At 37.3% G+C, this 27,911-nt stretch overlaps 1 protein-coding gene across 1 annotated transcript in view; it reads right to left on the bottom strand.

The window, feature by feature from the left end:
• PTPRN2 (protein tyrosine phosphatase, receptor type N2) overlaps positions 1-27,911 on the bottom strand; it is a 648,310-nt gene that overhangs the window by 367,433 nt on the left and 252,966 nt on the right. The window contains exon 10 of the mRNA XM_027648381.1: positions 10,279-10,365. Within this exon, the coding sequence (XP_027504182.1) occupies positions 10,279-10,365 (87 nt within the window). The remainder of the gene's footprint in view (positions 1-10,278; positions 10,366-27,911) is intronic.

Raw genomic sequence — 27,911 nt, 5'->3', positions numbered from 1 at the left:
AAGCAGGTGCCTGAGTAAGCTTCTAAGATTCAGGAAAGCTGCAAAGGATATGTTGTGATGACCTGCTACAAAATAACACCCCTGAATCATTGAGTAGAGAATTATTGATCATCACTCAAACTTAATACTAAAAAGGCACACATCTCTCACTCTTTAATATCTTTTCTGTTCAAAGATTTGGTTCACTTTGTACCTGAACTGCACAAACGTCGATGTACAGCTGCATGTATTCTGACATTCCTATTGACAGGTATGTATGCACAGCCAGTGATCAATTAAAAAAAAATCTTTTTCTGTTTTAGCAAATTGAGCTTTTTGAGCTCTCCTCTGGAAACTCTTAACATACTCCTTAAACTGCAGAATGATACACAGTGTTCCAGAACATACAGCCAATAACATATTATGTATTATATTTATATCCTATATAAACTAAGCACGAACTGTTTGTTTGCAACACTGTCTAAAGAAATGTGGTCCTGCGCTAAACACATGGCATGGAGAGCAAAAGTTGTACTACCATCACACTTGGTGTCTGACAATGACCAGGAACTAAAGATGGAAAAGTAAAATCCCTGCTAAGGGAAGGACATTAACTGCAGCTAGTGGTTGATTTCCTATCTTGCATTTATTAGTGTTTTTCTCACCAGGCTGGGAGGTGTAAACAGATACACCACACAGATTAGACAGATTGGCAGTTTCAGAGCAATCACTTCCTGCAAATGTAACTACATGGAAACAAAACTTGGGTTTGGATTTGATGGTTGCAGCTCAGGTTTACTTCTGCAAGTTACAGCCTTCATAAACCAGGTGAGTATCTGGACACCTTGTCGTGCCCTCTCCTCTCCCCCTGGAATAAGTGCCATGGAGTGAGTGCATGGAGCACCATTTCAGGGGGAGAGAAGAGGGCACGACCAGGTGTTCAAATAATGAAATGCCCTCTGGTTGACACACTGTTGTCACTAGAGTAATTTCAAGAGTGAAGTCACAGAAAAAGGATGACTGGTCCAGAAAGGGATGCTCTCCAACAACAGCAGTCAGTGTCTGATGGGTCTCTGATACCAATTCTAAAAGATGGAATTTAAATTATTTTACCTTAATCATTAATTTTATATTAATCATTTTATCTATATGCATCAAAATCATGTTAAGTACACTGCTCCTAATTTACACTGCAAAAGACGATGAAAGAGTATTTTAGAGATTTTACAACTTGCTTCATCTGAGTTGAAGATTATTTTGCTAAGCCTACAATTTAAATGATTTAAAAAAGAGACAACACTCAATTTAGAGATTGATGCTACACTCAGTTTGTCCTATTTTTATTCTTCACAAAATGCAACTTTTGATGATTACTCAATATCTATGAATAATTTGCAGAGTTTTAAAATAATTTTTCTATTAATCTGTCACAAGCCATGAAACTTGACATTTTCACCACGCTGAGTACATGAAAGTTGCCAGCTTTGCCTGCCATGCAAATAAGGTTCTTAATTACAGTATTTAAAAGAACAAACCACACAAGTGCTATAATTTTTATGGTAAAAAAAAAAAGTGTTTGGACCCTGAGAGAGTGGGAAAATGGTCTCAAAAAGCTGCTTAAATGTACAGTGATTTTTCTTTCACTCCCCAAGGATTCAGATAAAGGATAAAATTTATGTCATTTGAAAAAATAAAAATTGTATTCTATTTATATTTCCATTCTCTTTCTTTTTACCTTTATACTGACAAACAGCAGACATTTTTTAATTTTCACCTAGTAAGCTTTCAGTGCATTTTCCTGACTTCAGGTCTACTTACCCTCTGCACACCTGTGTTGTTAATGGAGTCAGCTGGAATCACATGTAAAATTTGTCTACTGGGATGACAGTCACCTTATGCTCAGCTTGCACAAGTGGCTTTTACTCCTTAATGAAGAGCATGGCTCAGATGTTAGGATTGTTGCAGAGGTACAGGATCACCATGTTCATAGTTTTGATAGGATCCATGTAAGGGACAAATTTCTTTGATGAGAATTAGGCTCCACAACCAAAGAGAAAGCCCCAAATTTTGATACAGTCTCAGTTCAAAAGGCTACAAAACTCTTGAGTGCTACAACCAGAGTTCTCCTGCTTGCCCTCTTAATAACCTGTTGACTTCTCCTTTAGCTCTGAGTGGACCAACTAGAAGATTTGTTCTTGAGGTTCCCCTGCCAGCTGTGAGGTAGAGATATTTGGGTTTTAAGGGAGGCACTGCAAGTGGGATTTATTGGGCTTTTTCAGTCCAATAAATACAGATGTGTATTTGCTCTGACTGTCTTTATGGCTCTTAAGGAATACAAACCTTTCCACAGGAGCATCGTGGTGCAACTCATTGACCCAGATATGCAATATTTATTGGCTAGTGTGTAAAAAAATACTGCAAAAGAATTATTTATCTTTTTCAGCTGGGTCAGTTGGTCTGTAATATTCATTTTATCCAACCATCGAGGCCACAAAAAAGAGGGGAAAAAAAAGTGTGTTTGTACATATAGGAGAATCAGGTAGCCAAGGGCAGGAGGATCAAGAAAGACATAGATGTAAGATACTTTTGTCATATATATTCTAAGAAATTATTGTTTTAAACAAATCCCTACATTATAACCTTTTTTCATTTCTAATATTAGTAATTCTATTTGTGAACCAAGCTTTAGTTCAAGAGTGAGAATCACAGTGCTCTGTTTCTATTCTCATATCTGTCACCAAATTCTGTACCATTTTAGAGAAAATGAAGCAAACTGCCTTGAGTTTCAATTTACCCATCTGTAGAATGGAAATGATTACCTGTTAATAATATGTGAAATGTTATATAAATGAAATGCAATGGCATATATTCTGTGACTTGCTTGAGAGAAAGGAATATATCCTGCCTACCCTGTAATGTTATTAACTTTAATTTTATTAAAAAAGTAATATGGCAGCATTCTCAGTCATACAGGGGGATGGGTAGTAGAGAAATATGAAGTTACAAAAAGATAAACTTCAGAAGGTCACTTATCTGCAAAAACCTTCTCTTGAGTAGGGACCTATGAGTTCATGGAAATGTATCTATAAACCAGATTCATTCTGCTTTTGCTTACACAAATGTAAACCCTTTGTTTTAATGAGATGAAATATTGTAATGAAAAGCCAAACATCATACATACTATTTGTAAGAATCTCCTTAGATTTTTATGGTCTTTCTCTTTTGTCACCTAGAATTCATAAAATGCTGCAGGCCAAAATCCTTCTTGTTATTTTAATGATTTTTATATTGTTTTAGCAGGCAAGTTCAGGGAAGAAGGCAGAATGATCTTGGTTATACGCACATTCATTAAAGAAAAGCACACAATATATATTATATTGTACCTTAGGGGAAAAGCCACAAGACTAATGTAATGCTAAGGTTGTGAATTCACACATTAAGTAAGGAAATGCAGAGTTGAAACTTCTACCTTATTTTTGTTTCCTTATCATCATTCCTTTAAAAACTGATGTATCTTTATATTATAAAGTAGTTGTCAAATAAGACAACATATACCAGAAAACACAGTGTAATTTCCTATAAATGCCTGCATGCAATGAGTTATAGCAGTACATTTTTCAGATAATTTGTTTCCCAGAGTCATTAAATCTGTGGAAGAAGTCAAGTTTGAGTAAAAGGGGTTCCATTATTTCTGAGTTATGCTTTTACAACATTTTAAACAAGATTATGTCAAATATCCATAGGTTGTTGGTTTGCTAGTTAAAATCAGAGAACAGATGACAAGTACTGCTCAACTTTTTTGAAAGATATATCTTTTTACTAAGACTAAGAATAGCACAGGTTCCAATTGAAGTAAAAATCTTGCTTAATTTCTGGAAAATTAGTGGAATGGAAATAAAAATTCAATCTGTTGCTAGTTTATACTACAGCATCTTAAGGAGAGCAGGATGAACTATATGTTTTCCATATGCACAACACTAGAACGTTCCTCTCAGTAAATCTAAATGACATAGATGGTAGAACCCAGAATTTGTCAATCTAGAAAAAGATTTTGCAAGAATAGTAATCCACAGGTGTTCAACATGCAACACAAGAAAAGATTAATCACACCAAATAAATGAGAAATCAGTGATGGAGAATCTGCACAGTAGAGGGAAGTCTGCAGATACAAACCTAATAAGACACTGTGCTACCTGTCCCACTACTGCTCAGTGGTTAAATAATCCTCCCTCACACTATTCTGCTTCTCAATAATTTCCTGAGATGTTCACATTTAGAACATACATAGACCAGATGTCATAATACATCAGCACGGTGAAGTGAAAATACCAAGTATTGTTCTAGGGTTTAGGTTCTGGATGACTGAATGTGATTAACTGGTTGATTGAATTTTTCAGGTGTTATAAAAATAACATGACAAACAATGAACAAAACCTATATGGCATGATTAGGACACTATAGCCAATGCACATGTTCATAATAGGTGAGGCTGGAAACAACACTCATCAGCCTGCCTGCCCAACACTTCCGATTTGAACACATTTAAAGCTTCTCCAAACTTCCACCACTTGGTTTGATTTTCGGACATCTTCCTCAGTTCAGCTTCTTTTCACTGGGATGGTTGGCTGGCTTTTCAAATTGTATTTATTCCAGTCCAACCGTTTCAGCTCTTCCTAAGAATAAGGATAATGATAGGTAATGTTTGGTTGTGTAAGGCCTTTTCTTTGAAAAGGAGGTTCAAAGTGTCTCTAACCCCACTGCTTGGAAACAGATTTGAAGCATGGCAAGAATGTGCTTGTAACTGCCCTCATGATAAGCCTTCCAAATTCAAGCTTTTGTTAGAATCACTGTTTACTTAAAAAACATAGTTGGCACTTCATTTGTAGAAATGCAATCTTTCTTTTCAGACTATTTTTTCAGTAGGATCCCTGACATCCAAAGATGAATGGTGGTCAAGCAATAGAGAAGACCAATATTTTCAGGGGGCTTAATTTCAATTTTATCAGACTTCAGAAGGTATGTTGCACATAAGGTATGGAACTATGAAGATGTACATCCTACTGTTACTTTGAATTCTGCTGGTACCATCCACTTCAGATTCAGACTCAGACTCAGTTCATTCGAAGCCAGATCATTTCAGGAATTTATTTATTTATTTTAGAGGCCAAATAGCATTGTCTGAACTGAGAGTTGACTTCTGGGACTGCTGAATGCTCAAGATGGTAATTGAAGGTAATGGGATCTCTTCTTAGTCAGTGAAGTTCTTTGCAGAAGAGGCTGAACAAGGTATACTGTGAGACATCACACTGGACACCTCGTATTGGCAAATGCTTTGACACTAATCTTTTCATGCATAACTCCAGCTATGTGTGGTCCTAATAAAACCCCTTATCTCATATGAGTTAAATATATTGCTTTGCATTTGTCAAAGCATTTTGATAGTGTACTGAAGAACACCATAGGAAAAAAACTAAACCAAAACAGAAGGAAATGGGGTTTCTGACCTTAAAGCAGAATTTGAATAAAGTGCAACAAATAAAACCTGAACTCACACACTGAACAATGAAAATAAAATGAAACATTGAAAAGCTACTAATTAAACAAGTAATCTTTTTTCTGCTGTGGATAGTACAGATAGCTGCAGAAAAATATATAGATATGACTAAATATTTCAGGACTGTATCATAAGTAGAGTTGTTCAAAAGATTAGTCACCTGAACAAACAAAATATTTAAGAAAAAATGGCTTGAGTTCAGAACAAAGTCAAATTTTTGTTTATTGTTATCACTAAAATAAAAGCATTTTCCTTATAAGACAAACTGTTAAATTTTGAAACTAGTCATTACTTTGAATTTATAGTATTTTCCTTTCAAGACACAGACCACACTACTGTGTCTGCTATAAAGTTTTAAAGGTATTTTTCAGCTGAAGTCTTCATACAGTTTCCCTACATACCTTCAGTTACCTGAACTTTCATTTTCTTTATAATAAACTATTCAAGTAAAACACTGAATTATCTGTAGCCTCAGTGTGGGTAGGGAGCACTGTCAGGTGAAAGCTGAACAACCAACCTTAATCCTGAGTATTGGAGTTTTAGACTCTGAAGGATGAGTGATTTGGTCTTTTAACTTAGCTTTGGATGTATAATATAGGTGCAACAAACCATTCATGATAGGGGAAGACTGGTTAAGTGTTATGGCTTTGCAATCCAGGACATTATATTAGATAACCAGAATCAGCTTTTTCAACCTGAAAAATCTATTTATATTACCATCTGAAATGCAGCCTAAGTATTCTGTTCATTCCCAACATTATATATCTAGATTATATGCTTACATATAGTCAATTGTTACACTTCAAAACAACAGCAGCAGATAGAGATTAATGTAATTTTATGGAATGAATATAAAGTGCTCTGATACCGGTTTTCCACTGAAAAATTATATATGGAAATGGAAACGTTAGTCAAGTTATCACATCTCCTGAAAGGACAGTTCTTTGAGTACTGAGTTGAAGTATATTAGAAGGCAAAAATGTCAAAGATGCCATTAAGATGAATGTGTGGGGGAAGTTAAAGCAGAACAAAATGGGGAAAAAAGAGACACCTAGAGGGAAAGACCTTCAATGGCAATTGTGAAAATCATATCAGTCTAGAGAGAATGCAATATTCAGTGAAAATCTAACTCTTAACTGGAGGCTGAGAATGGTAGGATATAAGGTCTGAAATATGATGAAATCAGAACAATCTGTTTTCTTTCTGAACAAAGGTCTTCAGCTAAGCCAGAGTTGAAAACTCCCCTTAGCAAAGTTCTCAGTAAATACCCCAAATATGAGAACATTAAATAAAAATGTGGAAATAATTTGTATTCTCATCAGAAACCAAATAAGTCATCTATGTTCTAATCAGTGGCTTTGACTGTTAATTCTAAGCATCCTTTCTACTACCTTCAAAGGTGAGTTTACAGATTTTGGTATTTTTATTGTATTTGGATGTTTTTTGATAAAGTCTCATGCTTGTAAGTCTATTCTATAACATGTGAAGAACTGCAATTACATGAAGAAGGTCAATGTTGCAGGTTGGAAAGTAATATTTTTTTTTAAATAGGTACAAACCCTCGTAACATTACTACCCATCTGACTTCAATCCATGATACCAGTCCAACAATCAATCACCAGGGGCATTGGACACCTATAATTAGATTATAAAATCATAACTATAGTCATTTTACGTCTGCTTGCATAATTACATCAGCATGCTAATATCCTTTTAATGGTCTCTAATGATGTAATAAGAAATAATGGAATTTATTTGACAGCTACATAACCATTAACAAAACATATTAAGCATAACTATTACTTCCATAAAGATTCAGGCTGTGTCCAAAAGTGACAACTAACATGTTGGATCTTTTTTTCAACGTTGAAATATTTCTAATTACGAATTCCCTAAATCTATTCCCACTCATCTGCTTCCCAGGGTGAGCAAAGTTTATGTCAATGCAAACTTGGCAACAAATCAGCTGAAGAAGTGGACTGAGTGCTCTGGAAGTCAAGCCTGAGGCTATACTGTGAATTGAAGGCTATCAGTTAAAGCTGTCAGGATTGTGAAAGACAGAAGATAAGATAAGCTGATTACAACCATGCATCAACTAATCAAGAGCTAACAGGGGGAATTGATAGGAATCCATAGCAATATATAGGGAAGAGTGAAAGATATTTGCAGACAAAACTAACTAAAGGCAGTAATTTTTTAGTGAAGAAGTCCCTTTAATGTATTTTTTTTCAGAGAAAAGGGCAAGAAACTCTTAACTGAGAATTTAAAGAGCTTTAAAAGAACTCACCACTTGCCCTCTCTCCTCAATTCTTCTTACACTATTCCAGTTTGATGTGATGACTTTGTCTACACTCTCAAATTAACCCCATTATCCTCATTAACATGTCTTTACTCCGAAATCTCTGCAATGATCTAAAAAAATCCAAGTCTGCACTCTTACTTTCAAACCATTAGGAATTCTTGGAGAGAAAAGAGAGAACTGAGAATTTTAGACCAAGCAAATATTCAGGTCAAAGTTCAAAGTAGGCTAGTACAACAAATTCCCACTCCTTTTATAAATCCTTCATCTTCAGCCTTACTGGTAGTTTTTTCTGCATAAATCCCCCATTTTTTAAAAAAATGAATCTCTAAGAAAAAGAATACTTTTAGTTGCCAGTGAAATAAAATAATGTAAATCACCCATGATTCCAAAGCTCAAATAGAAAACATATTTTCTGAAAGACCTCATCCTCACACTTTGATATGTCAGCTGTGGATATGACATGGCATCAAGTTTTTCCTGAAACTCTTGTCCATGAGGCCACTCAGAAGCTAATCAGAGTCCTCAAAATCACACTGTTTTCCAGATAGTGATGCAGTGATAAGAAAACAATAAATCCAAAAATTGTTAACTCTTTTCTTGGCAAGGCCTTTTTCTAGAGACTCTACTGCTGTTATTTCTACTGGTCAGCTCCACATTTCTTCAGTATTTCATGAGTTTAACCTGAGTCAAAACGCCTCATTCTCTTGGACAAAGAAAATTTATTATGGATGAATTCTCACTAATCTGAGATTCAGGATAATCTTTCTCAGATTTATAGATCATTTAAAAAGGCAAAGATAAAAACACTGTACAAATAGAATTCTCAGTTGTGTTTGGAGTTACTGTAACTCATAACATACTTTTAAGATACTGACCGTACAGGTACTTTCAGTACAGTCATATCACTGCATATTAATAGATGCAAAATAACCGACTTCCCTAATTTTGCACATTAAAATAAAGAAAAGGTTGATCATAGCTAGCTATATTTCTGGAGGGATATTTTTCATTAGAGAATGAATCTACAGTCTACCAGTTGCAATGTTGTTGTGATTTATCAAATGATAAAAAATAACCAAAACTACTATAACAACAAGAAAGGTAGGTGAAAGTGCTCTTGTACTGTAAATGAATGAAGTTAATGATGCAGAACCCGCTGATTCCAGCAGACAAATGGTTCCATGGGATTACTCCTTTAAATGCGCAGTAGTTTATCTGCTAGTGTACAAAGTCAAGGATGCAAATTCTCTTTACAGGGAAGATAATAGAATATCATCGGGATTTGTAATTTAAAATCTCAGTTTTCATAAAAATGTATTTAATGAAATACAACAAAAAACATTCATCGAACAAAGCAAACAAATATGAGATTATTTTCCTTCTCAATAATTAAAGTCAATGTATCTGGTATTTTTCAGGTTTCTAAAAAGATTTCTTTTCCCCAGTAGTCTATTTTTCCATACATATACAGTAATAAAAGGGGTAGAATTTTATTTCCAATTAAGAATAAACACTTCCACTAAAGATGAAACATCATCACACTATGACCTAGAGCATTAAACAATGAATTCTGCAACTGAAAGTTAAACAAAAGCTGATGTCAGCACAGGTGAGGCTGAGAAAGACTCTGCATTTCAGCAACCCAACCCATGGGCCAAAGCAAGCAGCCCCAAGCCCTCTGAAACACAGGCTGCCTGGACATCAGTCATTTTCTGTGCACCCAAGATGTGGCTCTTTCCAGCAAGTTGTTGAAACCCTCGCACAGCTCACCCTTCTTTGCTGTACCTTTTATATCAAACTACTTTTATTTTCTGTTTTATAAAGAAAGAATGAAGTTTCGTGAAGTAAATGTTCCTACCAAAATGCTTTCAGAAAATCCCCACTCTAAAGCTCTTTACTGGACATAGAAGATCCATAACCTCCTAGTTCATGACATTAACATGCAGAGCATTCATCAGTATGAATCATAGGAGGAAAAACAGTAGCTCAACATAGTTGAACTCCCTGTGACTTCTTAAATTAAAGTAGCTGACCAAGCAGCACGACCCAGGGTGCCATGTGCCAGACTCAAAGTCAGGGACTCAAATTCTTTATTCATCTGTGATGTAACTCTTCCCCTCGGCAATGCTGGGTATAATGACCCTTCACAAGACTTTCCTTACCTAGAAGCTCTTACATAAGGTTGATAATATTTTTACAGCACTTTGAACAGATTATTTTTCACTATGAAAGCACAGAAAAGTTTCAGTCTTTATAATTCTTTCAAAATAATTTGTTCCTGTGTGTAGGGAATGTTACAAAGATCATCACAATGCTCTCTTTCGCCTCTTGCACATTCTCATTAATTTTGGCATTAAAGAGCACATATCTCCTCGTAAGACAAACTATTCAAAAATAATGAGAAATCAAGTCAAATAAAAAGGAGCAAATTCCATGTACATACTTGACATCATCGAAGACACTCATCTGCAGCTTCAGGAGATCTGCCACTTCCTTTATTAACTCCAAGCCCTTTTCCACACTCAGGGGGCTGTTGAAAGGGAGCAAGAAAACAGAACATTACGAAAATGGAACTCATCAATACTTGAGAGGCTAAAGGTCCCAAAAGAGTTATCACCTTGGCCTCTTTGAGCCTGAAAGCCACCACTAACTGTATTCCTGTCACATAGTGATCGTGGTATCAAGGGAATTGGGATCAGGTGCTTCTTCAGGCATGATGAATCACCTGAATTTTCCAGCAATAAGACAAACAATAAGGTGTAAATGGAATTGTTAGGAAGTGTAATGGGCCCATGATGCAGGAACCAGTTCATCTCAGTCCTCAATAAAAAATGTAATAAAGTAAAAGGACAGAAAGAAAGAAAAGGATTGACGAGACAAGGAGGGAAACAAACAATGAAAGTCAAATTGCAGGCTCGGTATCAAATGGACAAGGGAAAAGCATATTTTTAAATTCATTAGTTTTTAAAATGAATCTTTGCCCAGTGAAAGGATACAAAATTATTATGGATTTGAAAGTAAACAATGGAGCAAGGCACACAGTCCAGAGGACACTGATTAGATACATAGGATTTAGCTTGGTGTGTGCATACACTGCTGACAGAACCCCCTTTAAGTCTTTTTAACCTTTGTCAATGCCACATTTACATTTTTTAATTTAGAAAACAGGTTGCAATCAAGCCTAACACAAGAAGACTGCTATCATTTTAAAAAGCACTTATCTAGATGCAAAATTTATATTTGCAAAAATTTCAGGTTATTAGAGTTGTTACGACTCTAAAGATGCATTAAGAACATTCCAACCCTAATATAGAGATCATAGCTTGCTTAGATGTAATTTAGTACTGTGGAACCACATAAAAAATTATTAAGGAAATAAAAGGATACAGAAATTGTATAACAATGTCCAGTGAAAACAATATATGCAACATTCTCTGTCTAAGTGGTGATCATAGATTTATTCTCAACAATGTTAAAGCCCCAAAGATCATAAAATTAAACCTTACAAGCTAATCTAGCTTATGCCACAGTAATGCAGAAGCAACTTTGATGTAACCCAGGGGAAAAAAGGTTCTATATTTTTTCCTTCAAGGATATATAACAGGTAGGAGAAGAAGGTGTCAAAAGAAAGTATGTAGTATTAGATACAATTTTTTCAATTGGACTAAGGGGACATTTTTTTGTTCAAAGCTTTTTCAAAGGTCATTATTTCTGTCTCACAGTTAAAGTCTTTGAATCTAATTTTACATCATGGTAATCATTGCCACTATTTTATTTATTGTCTGCAATGAGCACTGGCTTTTTTGGTTGTTTTTTGGTGTTTTTTTGTTTGTTTTGGGTTTTTTTTTGCACTGGGTTCTGCATACACTGCCCTAGGGGCACCACTATTTAAATAATGGGATGTCTCGTGTGGATCTTGGTTAGGATGGAATTGCTCAGCCTCCCTTCATGCTTCTAACCCAAAATGCTCAAGGGACCTCCTGTCACACAAGCAGAGGTAGCCCCTCAAGGCACCAGATAAATTTAGAGTTTTTCTAGATGTCTAAGACAGAAATGTTCTTGTGTGAAAGTAACAAAAGAATCTGATTGATTCTGCAAGGAAAAAAATGTACTATAGATTATTCATAAAACCCTTATATTTCAAGGATTGACAGCGGGTAAAAATGTGATAATTCCCATCACCATGAAAGCAGATTGTCATAGTGACTCTGGGGTTTATGTGTTAATTAAATCTTTTCTCCCAAAGATGCTGCCTTAAATTTTACAGGAATGATTGGTGTCAGCAAGCGGGCTTTTACTGTAATAGCAAGTCTGATGCAGGCAAAGACTATTGTGTACATTGGCGAGGGTTTTTTACCAAGGGAGCCTCATTTGTAAAAGCTCAACCTTCTACTCCCTGCTTCCCCCTCCTCCCCTGAAAAAACACTCCCCAGCTTCAAAACCAAGATATGTTGCAACAAGCCACTGCAGTATCAGTAAATTGGGGATGTAATCAGAGCATGTGAGCACTGCAAGCCAGAAGTGATGCTGGAGGGAAAATGGGAGAGAAAATGGTGCTGGAAGGCCATTCTTTTGCAAGCCTGTGCGTCCAAGAGTAATCTTAGTAACTCTCACGCAATATGAAACTAAAACTGAGAGGTTCAAAACCTCGGATGCAGTTTGGTAGGCAAAGAAATTGCCATATGAATGTGTCATTATGAAATGGCACAGGATAACTGCAGGACGAATACTCTTTGGTACCAGTACTATTACTGATCACACTGTCATATTTGAAGACTCTCATTAAAAACGATTACAACCCCTATATTTTCCAATGCAATTTTCTCAAGTTCTCAACATTGATACATTCTAGTACTGTTTACTACTGTCTAATGACAGTTGTGTTGTATGAGAGTAGAATATTCAAAACCTTTCTCTAAAAATGCCAGACCATAATTTTCCACACTAAATTTATGCTTGGCTTTTGTTTAGTGTAGCATTTTGCTCAGTGTTGCATGGTTTGTACAGTGATTGCCTTTGACTTTGTTTACATGGAGAGACTAACACTGTTTTCACCAGCACAGTGTTAAGCAAACTAACCTACCTTGTGCAACAGCACCTTAAACCAATATCACCTATCTGATTTCAGGCTTATATAAGAAGGCAGAAGATAATCTTGCAAACATCATCTATCCTCCTGCCCGTGGCCCTACCACATATCCCCACTGCAAGCACAGACTACTTGTGGAACAGACAATTTTTGTGGTCTTTCACATCCTATGTTTAGTTTTCAGCCTGCTTGATTCAGTTTTTGTATTAGGGAGTGTGGTTTTTCTTAGGAATATGTTTCCTCTATTGATTGTGAGGATGCAACAACTATGGAACTAATTCAACAGAAAGCACTACAATAAACCAAGGAAGAAAGACAGAAAATAGTTTTCAGATAAGGAACAAACAGTAAGATACTCTAGAAAGAAATTGTAACAGCAGAAAGAAGACTCTGCAGACAACCCTGAAAACTGAACTGTTTTATCAAGGCCAGAGACTTGGAGAAAATTTATGGGTAGGATTCATACTGCTTTGTCTGAACTGTCGAGATGGTCACTTCAGTACCAGTGAGGGAGGAGGGAGGGAAACCTCCTTTTGGTCATGGGCCTTGCTGGCACTCTGAGCAGCATGGCACAGAGTGAGCCTCTGGGCTGTGGGTCCTCAGGTTCAAGGTCCAACACAGGTCCAACTCATGCGCATTTTCTTTCAGGAGCCTGTAATAAGGCATTTCAGTACACTAGTAATGGTGAATCCTTAAAAGAGAAATCACATGGGCCTCAAAAATACAGAGTATGAGCTGGAAAAACCAAAGGCAGCAAAATGACTTCTCATGGATGCCATTTATGTTTCCCCAGTTCTCTTGAGGCTGGCTAATCCTTTCTACATCAAAGAAAACGAATAGTTTCTGCTGTGTATTTAACAGTCCTGCTTGATGGGCACTGGAAAAGGCTCCCCAGAGAAGGGGTCACAGTGCCAACCCTGACAGAGTTCAAGAAGCATTTGGACAATGCTCTCAGGCACATGATATGATTTTTTGGGTTGTCCTGTGCAGGGCCAGGAGCTGGACTTTGATGATCCTTGTGAGTCAATTCCAACTCAGGATATTCTATGATTCTATCATTTGATTTCACTACTAGTCTTTTTGATCAACTTAAAGATTTCTGGTCACTTTTGATCTGGATTTTGACCTTAGGAAGAGTCAACTCTTGGATGGCATAGCACCTTTTTGCAGATAATATAGATGTTGCCAGATCAAATATTTAGATAATGCTTACTTTGGGTTTCCTGCTTTCAGTCTCATTTCACTTGCTGTTGATTTCTCTTTTGCATGTTCTTTCAAGTTAACTGTGCTAAAGTACAATAAAAGCAGCCAAACCAAAATGCGAAACATCTCACAGTTTGAAATAATTCTTCTGAGACCCTTTTTAGGTTTCCATCTCCAGTTCTCTACAGCTTGGAGGATGAAAAGAGAATCAGAAAGTACATAAAATTCATATGTAACTAACTTTCTTCCATTGCTTTACCTTCTAATGCCTTCTCTATCTGTGAGTGCTACCCTAATTGTTACTTTTTAGCTGACAGATTCAGACCCTGCAGAACCAGTAACAGAACTTTGTCTCACTCAGATGCCAATCTCTAGCTTATATTATTGGTAGAATATACTTTGACACACTAATGACAATGAAGAAATAAATGCCTAATGAAATATAAATATTTCCTTTGGGGTTTATGTATATATACATATATAGTTTTAAAGTCTGGCAGAGTATCATCTGCAAAGTACTTCCCTCCTGCTTTTGTTTAATCTCACTTTTCAGGGCATGGCTCTTTCACTAAGCTAGTTATACCTCCTGGAGAATATGGCTCATACCTCTGCTAAAAATAGCCAATGTTATATGGTAGTACTACATTATCCCTCCAGATGAAATGAGTCCCAGCTCAGTGCAAGACTATGATGTCATGATTTAACATCATGCCATAACCATGAAAATTTCCATATCCATTTCAACCATGTGAAAAATAAGTCATACAATTTGGATATGGTTGGTTGACCTAAAAGAATCCTGAGCCAGTCGTCTCCCTATAATTCTATCAGGAGTTTTGTCTAGCACATCAAAACAAACAAACAAACAGGCAGGATCTAGGTTATAAAGCTATTTTATTTAGAGATGAATCTGAAATGAAAGTACAGGAATAAATATTTCTTTAATGTGAGCTGCTGAGCACTTCTGAAAATTAGTGTAATCCATTTAAATGTTCAGGAGTGGATTTGGGAGCCAACTTTATGTAATTGTCAAAGCATTTCCACAAAGTATACTGGACGTTGAATACAGGAAAATTAGATTGTCTAGTGAAAATAAGATTCTGTATCTTCCAATGTCTAAAAACCTCCCAATGAGGAAGATGAAAACAGAAATATTTTAAGAAACAATCCACTTACAGAGGTAATTTAAATAATAGAACACTGAATGATAATCTTCCTCTACTATTGACTAGTAAAGATTACAGTTTTCAATTTACAAGAAAAATGCAGTGATGAGGAGTCATTTCTAAAATCTGGTCCCAGAAAGTTGGCACAACTCAGAACAATCCCATTAAGGGATTTTGTTCCTGCTACAAAATGTACAGACTTTGCTAGCTTTTTCTTTTTTAGTCTGTCTATACAATTCCACCTTTTTCGGTGGTTTTATACATAAATGAGAGAATATCTGTAGCTGAACAAATTATGAATGAGGAATAGAATATGTCTTCACCTGGGAGAGGTCTATCAAGTTACCATGGTCAAGACATCTTCCTGACCCTCAATTCCACTATCCGTAAAATGAAGGCAATTATACCAACTTTCCTTGTCAGGTGTCTGGTATTGTTACATAAAAGACGGTTATTATTTGACTTGCATCCCTTCTGCTTCTAAGAATAGAAAGAGCAGCTCTATTGTCAGTAAATATTACTCCCTACCAAATATGGAGCAGATGTTGTACTAGTGAGTAATACAGAACATGAAAATTAACTTTTGGTTATAATAAAAACTTCACTCATTCCCCTACCAAAAATTTTGTTCCAAACTTTCTCCACACAGGGAATATGGCTGATTTTTAAGCACATTTTGCTGATTTTAGAGCATATTGAGAGCACCCTGATCCAGGTGAAGTTAACTTCTGCCTCACTGGTGAGTTAGTTGTCTTGCTAAAGGCCTACCATGGGCATGTAGGATCCTACTGTAGGACATCAGAGTTTTATGGACCAGACATGCTTCATGAATGGCCAATTAGACCACTGCAGGAGGACTAATGCTGAATATTGGATGCTGACCTCAAGACCAGTTCAGCTTCATGCTACAGTTATCTGTACAGTGTTACAAATGGATTCCACGTTTCCAAGAAATTCCAGAGACAAACTACAAATCTGATGAGTGAGGACAATCACTTTGAATAATGGACTATTTTTGACCTGGACCTAATGATTTATGCATTCAAGGCTCAAAGTTTCCCCTTCTGGTTAAAGAACAGGAAGAAAACATGCAAATGAAGGCACAGGAGGAGTTCTGGAGGGAGAGACACTGGCAGCATGGCCAGCTCTGCATGCTGAGTTAAATGGAGCTCAAAGTCTAATATAAGCCATTGGGCAATGTCAAAGGGAACAAGAGGAAAAACAGACGTAAACAATGATGAAAACTATATGTTCTGTATTTCCCAACATGCCTGTCAAAACAATCCCATAAATTGATCCATTTTGGTAGCAAAAAATCCGATGCAGTTATACAGATGGCTTGATTGCTGGCGTTTGCCAAGCCTGCTCTCAGCCTGAGGAGAGCAACATGTAGTTCAATGTTATTCTGAGGTTATGTCAGTCTCACAAGCAGTTGCTCTCATTTACTTTTCTACCTCCCAATTGCCAAGTGCCTTTGGAAACCCACTTACTGAACTCCGAAATGCTCCCTTAGTGCCGTCATGCAAATTATGTATTGTCTTTACCAGACTGTACCTAGTGCCCTTCCAATACTCTGTTTAGCAATTGTAATGCAGCACTATAATGGACACCCAGTCAGCCCTGTCAGATTGGTTCAATTGAATCATTTTCTGTAAAAATGAAGAATAATCTACAGTACAGAAATAGGCCTGACATTGGGAATTGCAGTCTTTAAACCTAAATGTCAGTCTAATGCCCAGTAAAATCTTAAGGAAGGTAGGGTTCAATTCACCTAAAATTTGTTTAAATCAGAACACAGGCAATGAAGGCTAGTTTGTCCATTTTCAAGAGTGCTGAGCACCACACTAAAATTGCAAGGCATTTCTCTGCATCCTGAAAGTTGCCTGAATGGTTAAGTACAGTCCTCCCAGCAGTATCATTAAGTGTCTTTTCTGAGGAGGTAAATGACACTCCCACCCAGACTCTCTTTTGCTACCCAGACTCAACACTGGCATCTCCACTCCACTTATTCATGCTGGAGAAGGTTCAAAAGTTTGGCTACACCTGAGTTTAGCTTGAATAGTATTAAATACACATCTAAATCAGAGGATGAAGTAGAGTTTGAATAAAGGACTTCTGGGGAGGACACATTTTATTTAGACTAATGTTCATTTTAAAACACTTTCAATATTTACTAATGTAAAATACACACATGCTCAAAAGCTCTTAGGACCAGCAGTTTTCCTTACTTCTGAGTGCTGCATGTTAAGAGTCAGATTGTGTCTTGCACATTATCTGTCTTTCTCTGTTGCTTTTAGGCCTGAAGATGAATCACTGGGTGATGGACAGTGCTTTCTCTCAGGTCTGGTGCAGAGAGCAGTTGTCCAGGATGTGGGAGTTAAAACTGCTCAGACCAACTTCAGTAAGATCTGTTCCATCTCCTGCTTCACTTTCTAACCCCCCACAGTAATAAGCAGAACACAAGCAGAAGACACTAGACACAGTACTTGTCAGCAGAGGAACACTAGACACACTGGATCCAAGAATATCCTGGTTGTTTGGCATGTCTCAATGAGACAGGGAGATACTTTGCAGTCTGGGCTGTCTTCTGGGGTCTTCAAACGTCCCTTCTAATCAGCAGAAGAAAGAAGGTGCCTAACCTCCCTGTGTGGGTATGTCTTCACCTGTCTCTCAAGGAGCTCAATGATGTGAAAAGAAGTGCATGACATCCTTGGGGAATGTGTGCAGCATCCAGCAGTTATAAGTTTGGTACCTAAATGAGGCAGTCTGGCTTTCACTTTAAATTCTGAAACAACCACATTTCAGCTTTAAACCTAGAAAGGTACCTTAAAGGGAAAAAGTATTAAACACGTGGATAACAAAACACACACCCAAAGCTCTTGAAAACAAGATGATGAAGGGACTGAATATATTGAAGAGTTTAATTTCAGTAATCAACTTTTATTAAACAATGAGAGTTATATACAAGTCAAAGCGTTGGATTAGAATGGTAAGATCTTTTCTCATTTGGTTCTTTAACCCACCGATTCACACGTTAGCCAAAAAAACCAAAATCTACCAGAAGACCTAGTCTGACAATTGCCTGGGTGGGTTCACCAAAAATCAGTGACTCCTGGTGGTGGTACTTTACTCTAGGGGCTAATCTCAGGTTTTATCTGAAAAACATAATTTTGTTGGTCCTGCCTACCTCTGTATTTATTTTGAATGTTTAAGATTTTTTTACAGTAATTCAGTCAGTGGATACAAATAGGAACTTTCTTCATGTCAAAGATTTTTTTTTTTTTTACTGATCTGAGAGTATTTTTTTCCCTCTAGTCTGTTTAAATACTGAATTTTAAGAAAGATGTATTCCATAGTTTAAAATAACTATTTAAGAATGTTCCACCTGGCCATTTCTCAATAATGTCTCTGTTTAGACTGACATCGAATCAGTACCCTCTTATTGACAGGACAACAGTCTATAACCATCACTTTCTTAGTATGCAGCACAGTCTCCTTAGTACTGAAGATAAAAAGTTAAACCTAAAAAAAAAAACAACATAAAGTAAGTTCAAAAATATGGGTCTGGAACACCATATGGAATGCTTAGAGAGTCAGATAAAGAGTCTGCCTTTAGGATTAATAATGTTGAGGACTAGTTTTCTCTGGCTGCTAAAAGCATTTGGCAGCAGCATGGACATTGAATAGGTGCAGACAAACCCCCCGGCTGATGGGAAGCTGGGAAGAGAAGCCTGGCCAGCTCCAGCACAAGCTGTCATCCTCTCTCCATGCCTGGAAAAGAGCAGGTATGTTTGTCACAGGGCTCAGGCTGAGCAACAAGACTGAGGTGTCTGCAGCAGCTTCTTTAGAATGACTTACAGAGTTGCTAGGAACTGTCTGTTTGCTAATTACTTGCTCTAATGAATACAAAATCTTAAATCCAGCAGAGAGGTGCTGTTGTAACACTTGACAGTAGCTTCAGCATTTTTAACCACCCACCTTCGTGGGCCAGTGTCAGGCTTGATTTCTTTCCCACCATATCTCCATTCTCAGTGCATTGCTTGGCAAGGAGAAGCAAGGGAGCCAGAATGCCAGGACTTGGGCACTGCCTCTGCATGGGCAAGGGGCTGGTGCATACCAGCTATGACTGCTTTGCCTGTTAAAAGCAGTCAAGAGAAAAGGGTAAAGATCAGGAAAGCAATTTCCAGTTCCTGCTGCTGGGATAAAGAAGGAGTGAGAAGAGCAATGCTGAAGGAAGCACATTCCCAGCAGTGCATACTAACCCCAGACCCCGAGTCTGTTCCCAGCAGCAGTCACCAGCACAAGACTGGAAGTTATTTTAAATCACCTTGGACATGCTACTGCCTGATTTTCTAAAACCAGCAATAAATACAGGATAGCCCAAAGACAAGTGCTAAGGAATAAAGTCCAAGAAAATCCTGGAAAAGTTCTGAAGGAGGGCGAGAGAAGTGGACATCTGAGATATGCCTCTGCAAGGGCAACCTAAGGAGCAGTCTACCCTGGGAAAAACAACGCCTTGACAAACAAAACCTATTAGTTCTTTAATTTTTCTTTTTTTTCTTTTTTTTTTTTTGTCTTGGACACTGTTGTGTTCACACTGCTAATAAGCAAGAAAGAAAGCTGTAAAGATGTTAAAGAAGTTGTTCAGTAACAGTATTCAAAAAATAGTATTTCCTCAATTCCCTGAGCAAAAACTTAAAGGGGTGAGTGTTGACATGAAATTGCCAGTATTTAGGCAGTTGCCCAAAGTCCAGTCATAAGGTATCAAACCACCCATATTCTATCCCAGAAGTACTGGGATAGATAGATAGTACCTGACCAAATAAATGAGAATATTATACATGAAAAGGCCAGAGTCCAACTGATTCATTGTCTGACTCCAGAGGTCAGGAATGGGCCATTTTATCCTTACATGAACCTCATGAAACACATGAGCCTTGTGTTTAATAATAATTTTAGCTATGCCCTTTCCCTGTGCACTATGTGTACTGCAGCCCAGGCCAAGAACAGACAGAAGTGAGTTCCTCTTGCCTTATACCCTGCAGCAAGAGTATTTCTTCTGAAAACAACTAAGATTGTCATACAATTTTACAAGCAATTAGTTACTGTGATAATGTATATGCTCAATACTTACAAAAACCTCTCTTTTTTAAAAATCCCCTGCTGAACTCTTGCCCTCAGTGATATGTATTAAACTAGTTTGTGTTTTAGAAAAGTACATTTTGAAATGGGCCACCGCCTTCAGGATTTGCATGCCTTCTTTTAAATTTTCAAGTCTGAAAATATGTGCCACCACACCAAGGGCAGGATTCATGTACGTAAATACAGCAAATCTTTTCTTCAAATTTTCCACAGCCTCAGAGCGCAGACTATGAGGAGTTTTAAGAATACCTTTTGTTCTTTTTCTTTTCCCCAAGTACTATTTTTGTTAATGTCTATTATTCTGTCACACTTATTCCAGCTGAATTTCATCTACCATTGTGCTCCTTAATCCCTCAATGTATTTAAATCCATCTGGAATTTTTCTAAATCCTCCATAGTTCTTCCTAAGAGAGACAATTTGCCGATGAGGTACCACTAATCTCTCTACACGCTGAGAAGCAGCAGTTCACGACGAATCTTTCTCTCCTATCTCATAACCAGTTCTTAATCCGCAGTGACACCCTGGCCCTTGCTCTGTGACTCACTCTCCTTAAAGTCAGTATGAAGAGCATCCCATTTATCTCCTGTTGATTTGAAGGGTAGGTACTACTTGTGGTTTTGCTGCAACAGCAGCTTTTCTCCCAGGAGAGTCTGATGTATCTCAACAGAAGGTGCTTCGGGTCTGACGGTCTTCCGTGTGTCGTGCCACTGAGATGAAAAAGAGAGAGCTCTTGGCACTGCCTCCTGGAGGCCCAGGCTCAATGGCCCTCAGATATAAATAGCCAAGATATAAAATGTGTAGCTTAAAATAGTAGCTAAAATTAATGTGGTCTCAGAGTCAGTGAACACAGCACTTCTCCATCTCAGAGAAGCTGTAAACAATACTAGGAAAGCTTTTATTTTAAGGACACAGTTTAATTCTTTTGGATTTATCTTTTTTCCACTTTTTTTTTTTCTGCTAAGGTTAGTAAATATTTTAACAAGCAACATAATGGGAAAACTCAGCTACTGAAGTATGAAATAGATTGATGTGAAGCTTTTTATGTGCAAATTTCAGCAGTAACTGAGCTATGGGAGAGCCACTGATGCTATTGCAATAAACATATGTAGCTTTAACAAAGTTCCACAAGAGATATTCACCACCATCTTTGCACTGACTCCTGTCTCCTGGGAATTGGCTTTGTGGCACTTTTTAGCACACCAACACCACTGTTCTCTGACCTGAAAGGTCATTTACCAAAACTGGCTCATTTAGCTGCTACGGCCAACATCTGAGCCCCACATCCCACAATCCAAAGGAAAGATGTTGCATTTGCCTGAGGAGGGAATAAATGCCACCCACATCTGCCCCACGGATGGAGCTCCTGCATCATGTCAAAGACATGGTAACACAGTGACATGACCCTGCCGTTCTCATCAGGTTGGTAACCATCAGTATAAAACTATTAAATATAGCCTTTCCAACTCCTACTTCTCTTTTCCTAGACACAAAGGAAGTCTCAGTCATCAAAAGAATAATGCATATTATCCATACAATGGAGAAGAAACTGAGACATTAAAAGGGTTTGCTCCAGGTCATAGAGGAGGTAAGTGCCATAGCAAGGACTACTGGGAATATTTTGAATCAAAGTAATTTATAGTGTTGCCATTAAATTCTTTCTGAGCCTACCAAGCCTAAAAAAACATTTAGACACTGAAATTGTATTTATTTCTCTTGTCTGGAAGTGTCCCTTAGAGTAACTCATCTGATAATCTATAATGAAAGTCCTGAGCACTGATGCTTCAAGTCCAAGGTGTTACAGCAGCCTGCCTTGTCTGTCTGAGTTTGAGTTCTTTTGTCCGTGGTTTAGTGTCATTTCATACATCCTGAAGCACACATCTCCAGTGAAGACTTAGAGAATTTCATGGATTTAGTTTGGTTTTAACATGGTCTGTGTCTTATATTAAGCTATAAAATTATTAATTTTGTAAATGGTTCACATTTACTCAGAATTCATGAGACCAACCAAATAACTTCTAAGCACAGAACTATTCACTGGATTGTTTGAGAGCTGCCAGACTTCACAGCACTGTTATCGTAATCATTTTAAGGACATAGCAATTTTATTGCATTGGGCTGCACTTTCGTTTTTCTATGCTTGTTTCCTCAAAGGCTTTATTAACCATAAAACCTTTTTAAGCTTACTTCTGTTTTGACAGCTCAGCAAATTCCCACTTTCTGTAATTTTTTCCCTCTTTTCCCACCACCAGTAAGTGTGAATTTAAACCTCTTAATACAGACAGGTTCAAGTCCAGACCAATTTGTAACACAAATGACACTCGCTAAAAATCAATGGCAGTGGTCAGGCCATGAAGGTCAGAGGAGATAACGGCATCATGGAAACAGGGGAGTGAGAGAGAAGTTGAGAAGGATCAACTCTCTGGAGTTATAATGGAAGTGTGACACTGTACCAGCCTGTACTTGCATTACTTTGAACATGCACCACCTCCAGCTGTGTTAATAGTAACAAATTCATACAGATGGCTTGTCGCTACCAGAAGCACAGAAATAATGGCAATAATCTGTGCCATAATTGTGAGCCCTCCCTTCTGAGGCTGAAATGGACCCCACCAAAGTACTCCCTAATGCATTTTAAGCTGATTGCTGGAAACAGCCATGGAGTTCACTTGTTGTGCACCCTGAATCTCTGATGCAAAAAAAGCCTTGAAAATGCTAAACTGTTCTTTCATATCAAATTATTTCTCTATAAAAGTAATTAATAAATGAGATTGAGGACAACTGGTGATACACATTTTGATGCACTTCTGACTTTTCATTCGTTCCCTTCCTTAAAATTATCCATTTTTCTCCAAGGCAGCACAAAACCTAGACCAATTTATAATGCAAATGGTTAGAACTAAAAATGACAGAGAATATCTGACATCATAGTGTTAAAAGAAAGAAGTTAAAGAAACACAAATATTAGTTGATAGGGGGACTAGAGCACCATCCCTATGAAGGCAGGCTGAGGAAGTTGTGGGTGCTCAGCCTGGAGAAGAGAATGGTTTGTGGAGACATAGCAACCTTGCAGTGTCTGAAGGGGGCCTACAAGGAAATCAGAGAAGGGCCAATGGAAAGGCAGAATTTCTGTTCAAAAGAAAAAAATAAAATTTTGTCTCTGTTCTAATTTATTCTGTGTGTTCTGAATTAGTCCTCATTTATTTTCTATTTATGAAATGACTCCATTCTAATTTTTAGTGGTCAAGCATTTGCATTTTGTGCACATTATCTGAATTAAGAAATTAAAAATAAAAATCAGGCTTGAAAATTAAATGATGGCGTTTTTATATCTGAGCTTCCCAGGACTGGGTTGAATAACATTGATGAAAAGGTACTATCAGATAGTAGACTGCATTATGATTCAGTATGCTGCATTCCCAGGAATCCTGATCTTTGGGTTTCTTTTTCTCATTCATTTCAAAAGTTTAAAATTTATCACTGTTTCATAATGACCTGGATGGTAATTAACTGAAAAATGCTGTGATACACTAGAAGTATTGACCACATGGCATTGTGAGATATTGCAGCATTTAAGGACTACCACTGTTTGTGTTTAATGACTACCACAGCCCCATCCCTAGCCTGGGGATATGTAATGTGCATTTCTATAGCCTGGAGCCAGCAGAGGAACCTGAACCTGCTCACAGAGAGGTTGTGGAGTATCTGTACCAACTGCTCTCCCAAAGACTTGGCATGTGAGACCTAAACAATGGATGCTAAGGTGGCACAGAATGCATGCAAAGACAGAAATCAGAGTTTCTGGGAATGTCTGATCTGGAAAACCAGGCCAAGAGCCATTTCTGTTCAGCTAAGTGGAGAAATACAAATGTGAGGGAGTCCTTGTGGTGCTACTGGGGACTCCAGGCACATTCCCACAATTGCCTATTGCCTTTCATCATTTCAAGGGACCAGAGTGATTCCTTGTCGTTATTGACATTAGTGCAACACATGAGCTGGTCATCAGATGCATCAATTAGAAAATTTTCTCTCTACGTTTCTCTAGAAGGGAAAATCCAGAGCTAGTCCCAACAGACATAAGAGGAAAACATCTGGAAAAGTGAAGCCCTTTGAGGAGGGAAAGATGGACACTTGGAAGGACTCTTCTCTTGTAAAGTGATCTACATCAGCAGGGGAGAATCATGTTCTGTCATAATGTATTTCAACAGATCTTGAAAGTACAAAAGCTAAGGGCAATTGAAGTAGAACAGATTAACATATTATCTCTCCACATATAGCAGATAATAAATTCAAAATATACAAAGCTGAATTCTTGCAAATAAACCCCCAACCAAACAAAAGCCAGTGTTTATTTCTCTCTGTGGCAAAGCCACATTAGCTACCACTTTTCTGTTATTTTCTTGTGGATGAATAAGAGGCATGAAGTATCATTTTCCTATGGGAATGTATAATATCAAAAATAAGGCAGTGAAGGAGTAATGTGGGGGATATAATCTCTATCACTTTCTAAGTACCACAAGAAAAATGGAAAATTACAGATGGGAAAAAGATTTTAAGTCTAGAAAACTCTAGGGATCATGAATAATTATGTTTGAAGAGTTAGCAACAAAAGATTCTAGAACTATGTCTCTACCAGTTCTGGTGCTGATACACAGTGACCAAATTGTGTCTACTAGATAATTTCATAGGCAAGGATTTTCCAAGTGTATTATTCAGATAGGGGGTCAAGTTGTGCTGTCAGAAGCAAAACCTTGGACTTTAAAATCAATTACGAATATTTATAGAACCTATTTATACAAGGGAAGAGTCTTCTAAGGAAAGGGACAAAGCAAGAGACAAAAATGTTACATTTAATTTTTTTTTTAATCTCAGCAACGCTGTCCCTGGTGATTTTATCAGACTTCAATATCAACAGATTTTCTCTTTTATGTATGTTTATAATTTCTTTTAATTTTTAAAGCTGGTTGCAGAAGTTAATTGAAGAATATGCACAAATCTCTTTCCCTTGACAAAGTGCACTTGTAGGTAGAATAACAACTTCAAAAAGGACAGTGAGATATACAGAGGAGGTCAAATCTTTTTGTATATATGTATTGAAGGACAAGAACATTCTGTTATTATTTTCTAAAAACAGCTGAAAAGCCTTATGGAATATAAAAGCTCAGTTCCTAAGAAACATCAAGACCTTCCAGTAACTAAGAACAATAAAACATATCAGACCTGTTTCATTGCTGTAGATCTGGTGATTCATTTTTCCTATTTATTTTAAATTAAATTTTTAAATGCAATTAAAATGTTTCCACCTGGTAGGGGAAACAAATAATGAAGATCATAAAAATACAATTCTTTAATGACCTGCCTAGGAAAACAGAAAACTTGGGGAATAAACCAAGAGTTCTGTACAACCCAGCTTCAGGGTCCTAACCTGAACACCATCCTGAGGAAAGTAATCATTATATGCAAAGCAGTATCATTTATCACATTCGTAAAGGTGAAGAAGTAATATCAAGTATTTGGAATTAACCTAACCCTTCAGCACACTAAATGGGTCAGACTAATCATATTCAATAGCAATTTTGTACTATAAACACAAGATCTGTTTTCAGCTTTTTCACAGCACCTGAGCAGAATACCAGTGACCTCAAATGAAATGCACAGACATGCATGTAGGATCCAATTCAGTCAAGAAGCTGTGAACAGATTTACAGCCTATATAATTTTACATAGACAGTCTGGAATTGAGAGTTAACATATGACAAAACATGAAATATCCAGGAATTGCCTAATACAACAATACCAGAAGTTGGCTCACAAGCTAAGAGAGCTGCCATAAGCTGTCTGTGTTCTAGTCTGTGATCTAGTATTTATATGAAAAACTACAAGAACTACAAGCACATGCCTTCTGATAAATCCCAAAACAGGACAGGTTCCTCTGCATTAGATGTCCAAGCATGGTGTCAGGTGAGCATGACTTAATTTTGAAGCTTGAAAGACTGTGATAAGTAGTAAAAAGAGATGAACTTTCAAACTAGGATTTTTCTTAGTGTATTTAAGTCTAGCTACTCAATCTCATATTTGAGAAATTGCATGTCAGTTTGGCTATTTAAACTGCTGAGCATGCAGCAGCTTACATTTAGTTTTACTGGAGGTGGTAAGAACTACATGTTCTGGAAAGTCAAGCTTTGGCTTTCCTCATGAGATACTCAGGAGACTAAACACTGTGTAAATGTTTTGATTGTGGGATCTAGGCCCTAATTTTAGAGCACAAACTGCCAAACAAATGGGAGCACTGGTATTTTTTTGAACAAAAAAAAGAAAGTTTTCCAAACTTGAAGAACTAGAATTTCAGAAAATAGGAAGAGCTCTTTTGTCCAAAGGCAAAGACTCCTCTTATTTGAGAACTCACACTGATGTATCCCCACTATAACAGAGACGTATTTTATCACTATGCTTGAAATAGAATATAAATGAAAATAACAACCTGTAGATATCTTTTTTTAAAACATAAGATTACTTTAGAATTTCAGAGTTAAAATTAATAAAACAGTTCAAAGCAATTACACTGAGAAAGAAAAAATCTTTCTCACACAAATCCTACAGTGGTAAAATCGCAATTTTTTGAAAGGGAAAAGAGTAAAGAAAATAAATCACCAATTTGATTGGTTTCTCAGCATAATAAAGTGCTGAAGCAGCACAGTGGAGGATTTGCTGGACAATTTTCTACACTGAAACTGTCAATTCATTCCAAACCTTAGCATGATGGATATTATGGATTGGTATGGATTGCACTGCTCCAACCATCCGAAAGGTCACTTGACAAACACAGCAGGAGTGACCTATTGTTCTTGCCATTGACAATCAGACTGCCATTTGGACAAGTCTTTAAAGTATCACAAATCTTTTCTTCAACTATTAAATAGAAATATTTATCTCTGGTTTGTGGCACAATTAAATGCTGCCATCTTAGCAGTTCATGGAGTTCACTGAAGCAGTCTTAATATCTCCTCTGGATTGCACTTGTAAAGCCTCAGAAGCTAATGGTGAATGGATTGCTCCTGAAATATCAACTACACCACCAAGCAGAATGACCTTTATGTTGGACAAGACCTCTAGCATCAAGTCCAACCATGAACCCGGCACTGCCAAGTCCACCACTAAAGAGTGTCCCTAAGTGACAAATGTACACATCTTTTAAATACTTTCAGGGATGGTGGGCAGCCTGTTCCAATGCTTGTCAAACCTTTCTGTAGAGAAGTTTTTCCTAATATAAAATTTAAACATCCCCTGGGACAAGTTGAGGCCGTTTCCCCTCTTGATCCCTCTGAAGAGCCTTCCTGCCCTCCAGCAGATCAACACTCTCTCCCAACTTGGTGTCACCTGAAAAGTGACAGAGGGTGCACTTGATCTTCTCATTCAGATCATTAGTAAAGATAATAAATACTCAGTACTGAGCCCTGGGGAACACACCTGTGACCGAT

Source organism: Corapipo altera, unplaced genomic scaffold (assembly GCF_003945725.1).
Source record: "Corapipo altera isolate COAL_440 unplaced genomic scaffold, ASM394572v1 47, whole genome shotgun sequence".
NCBI classification, from domain to species: Eukaryota; Metazoa; Chordata; class Aves; order Passeriformes; family Pipridae; genus Corapipo; species Corapipo altera.
The sequence above is the reverse complement of the archived record's forward strand: the minus strand, read 5'-3'. Positions and strand labels throughout refer to the sequence as shown.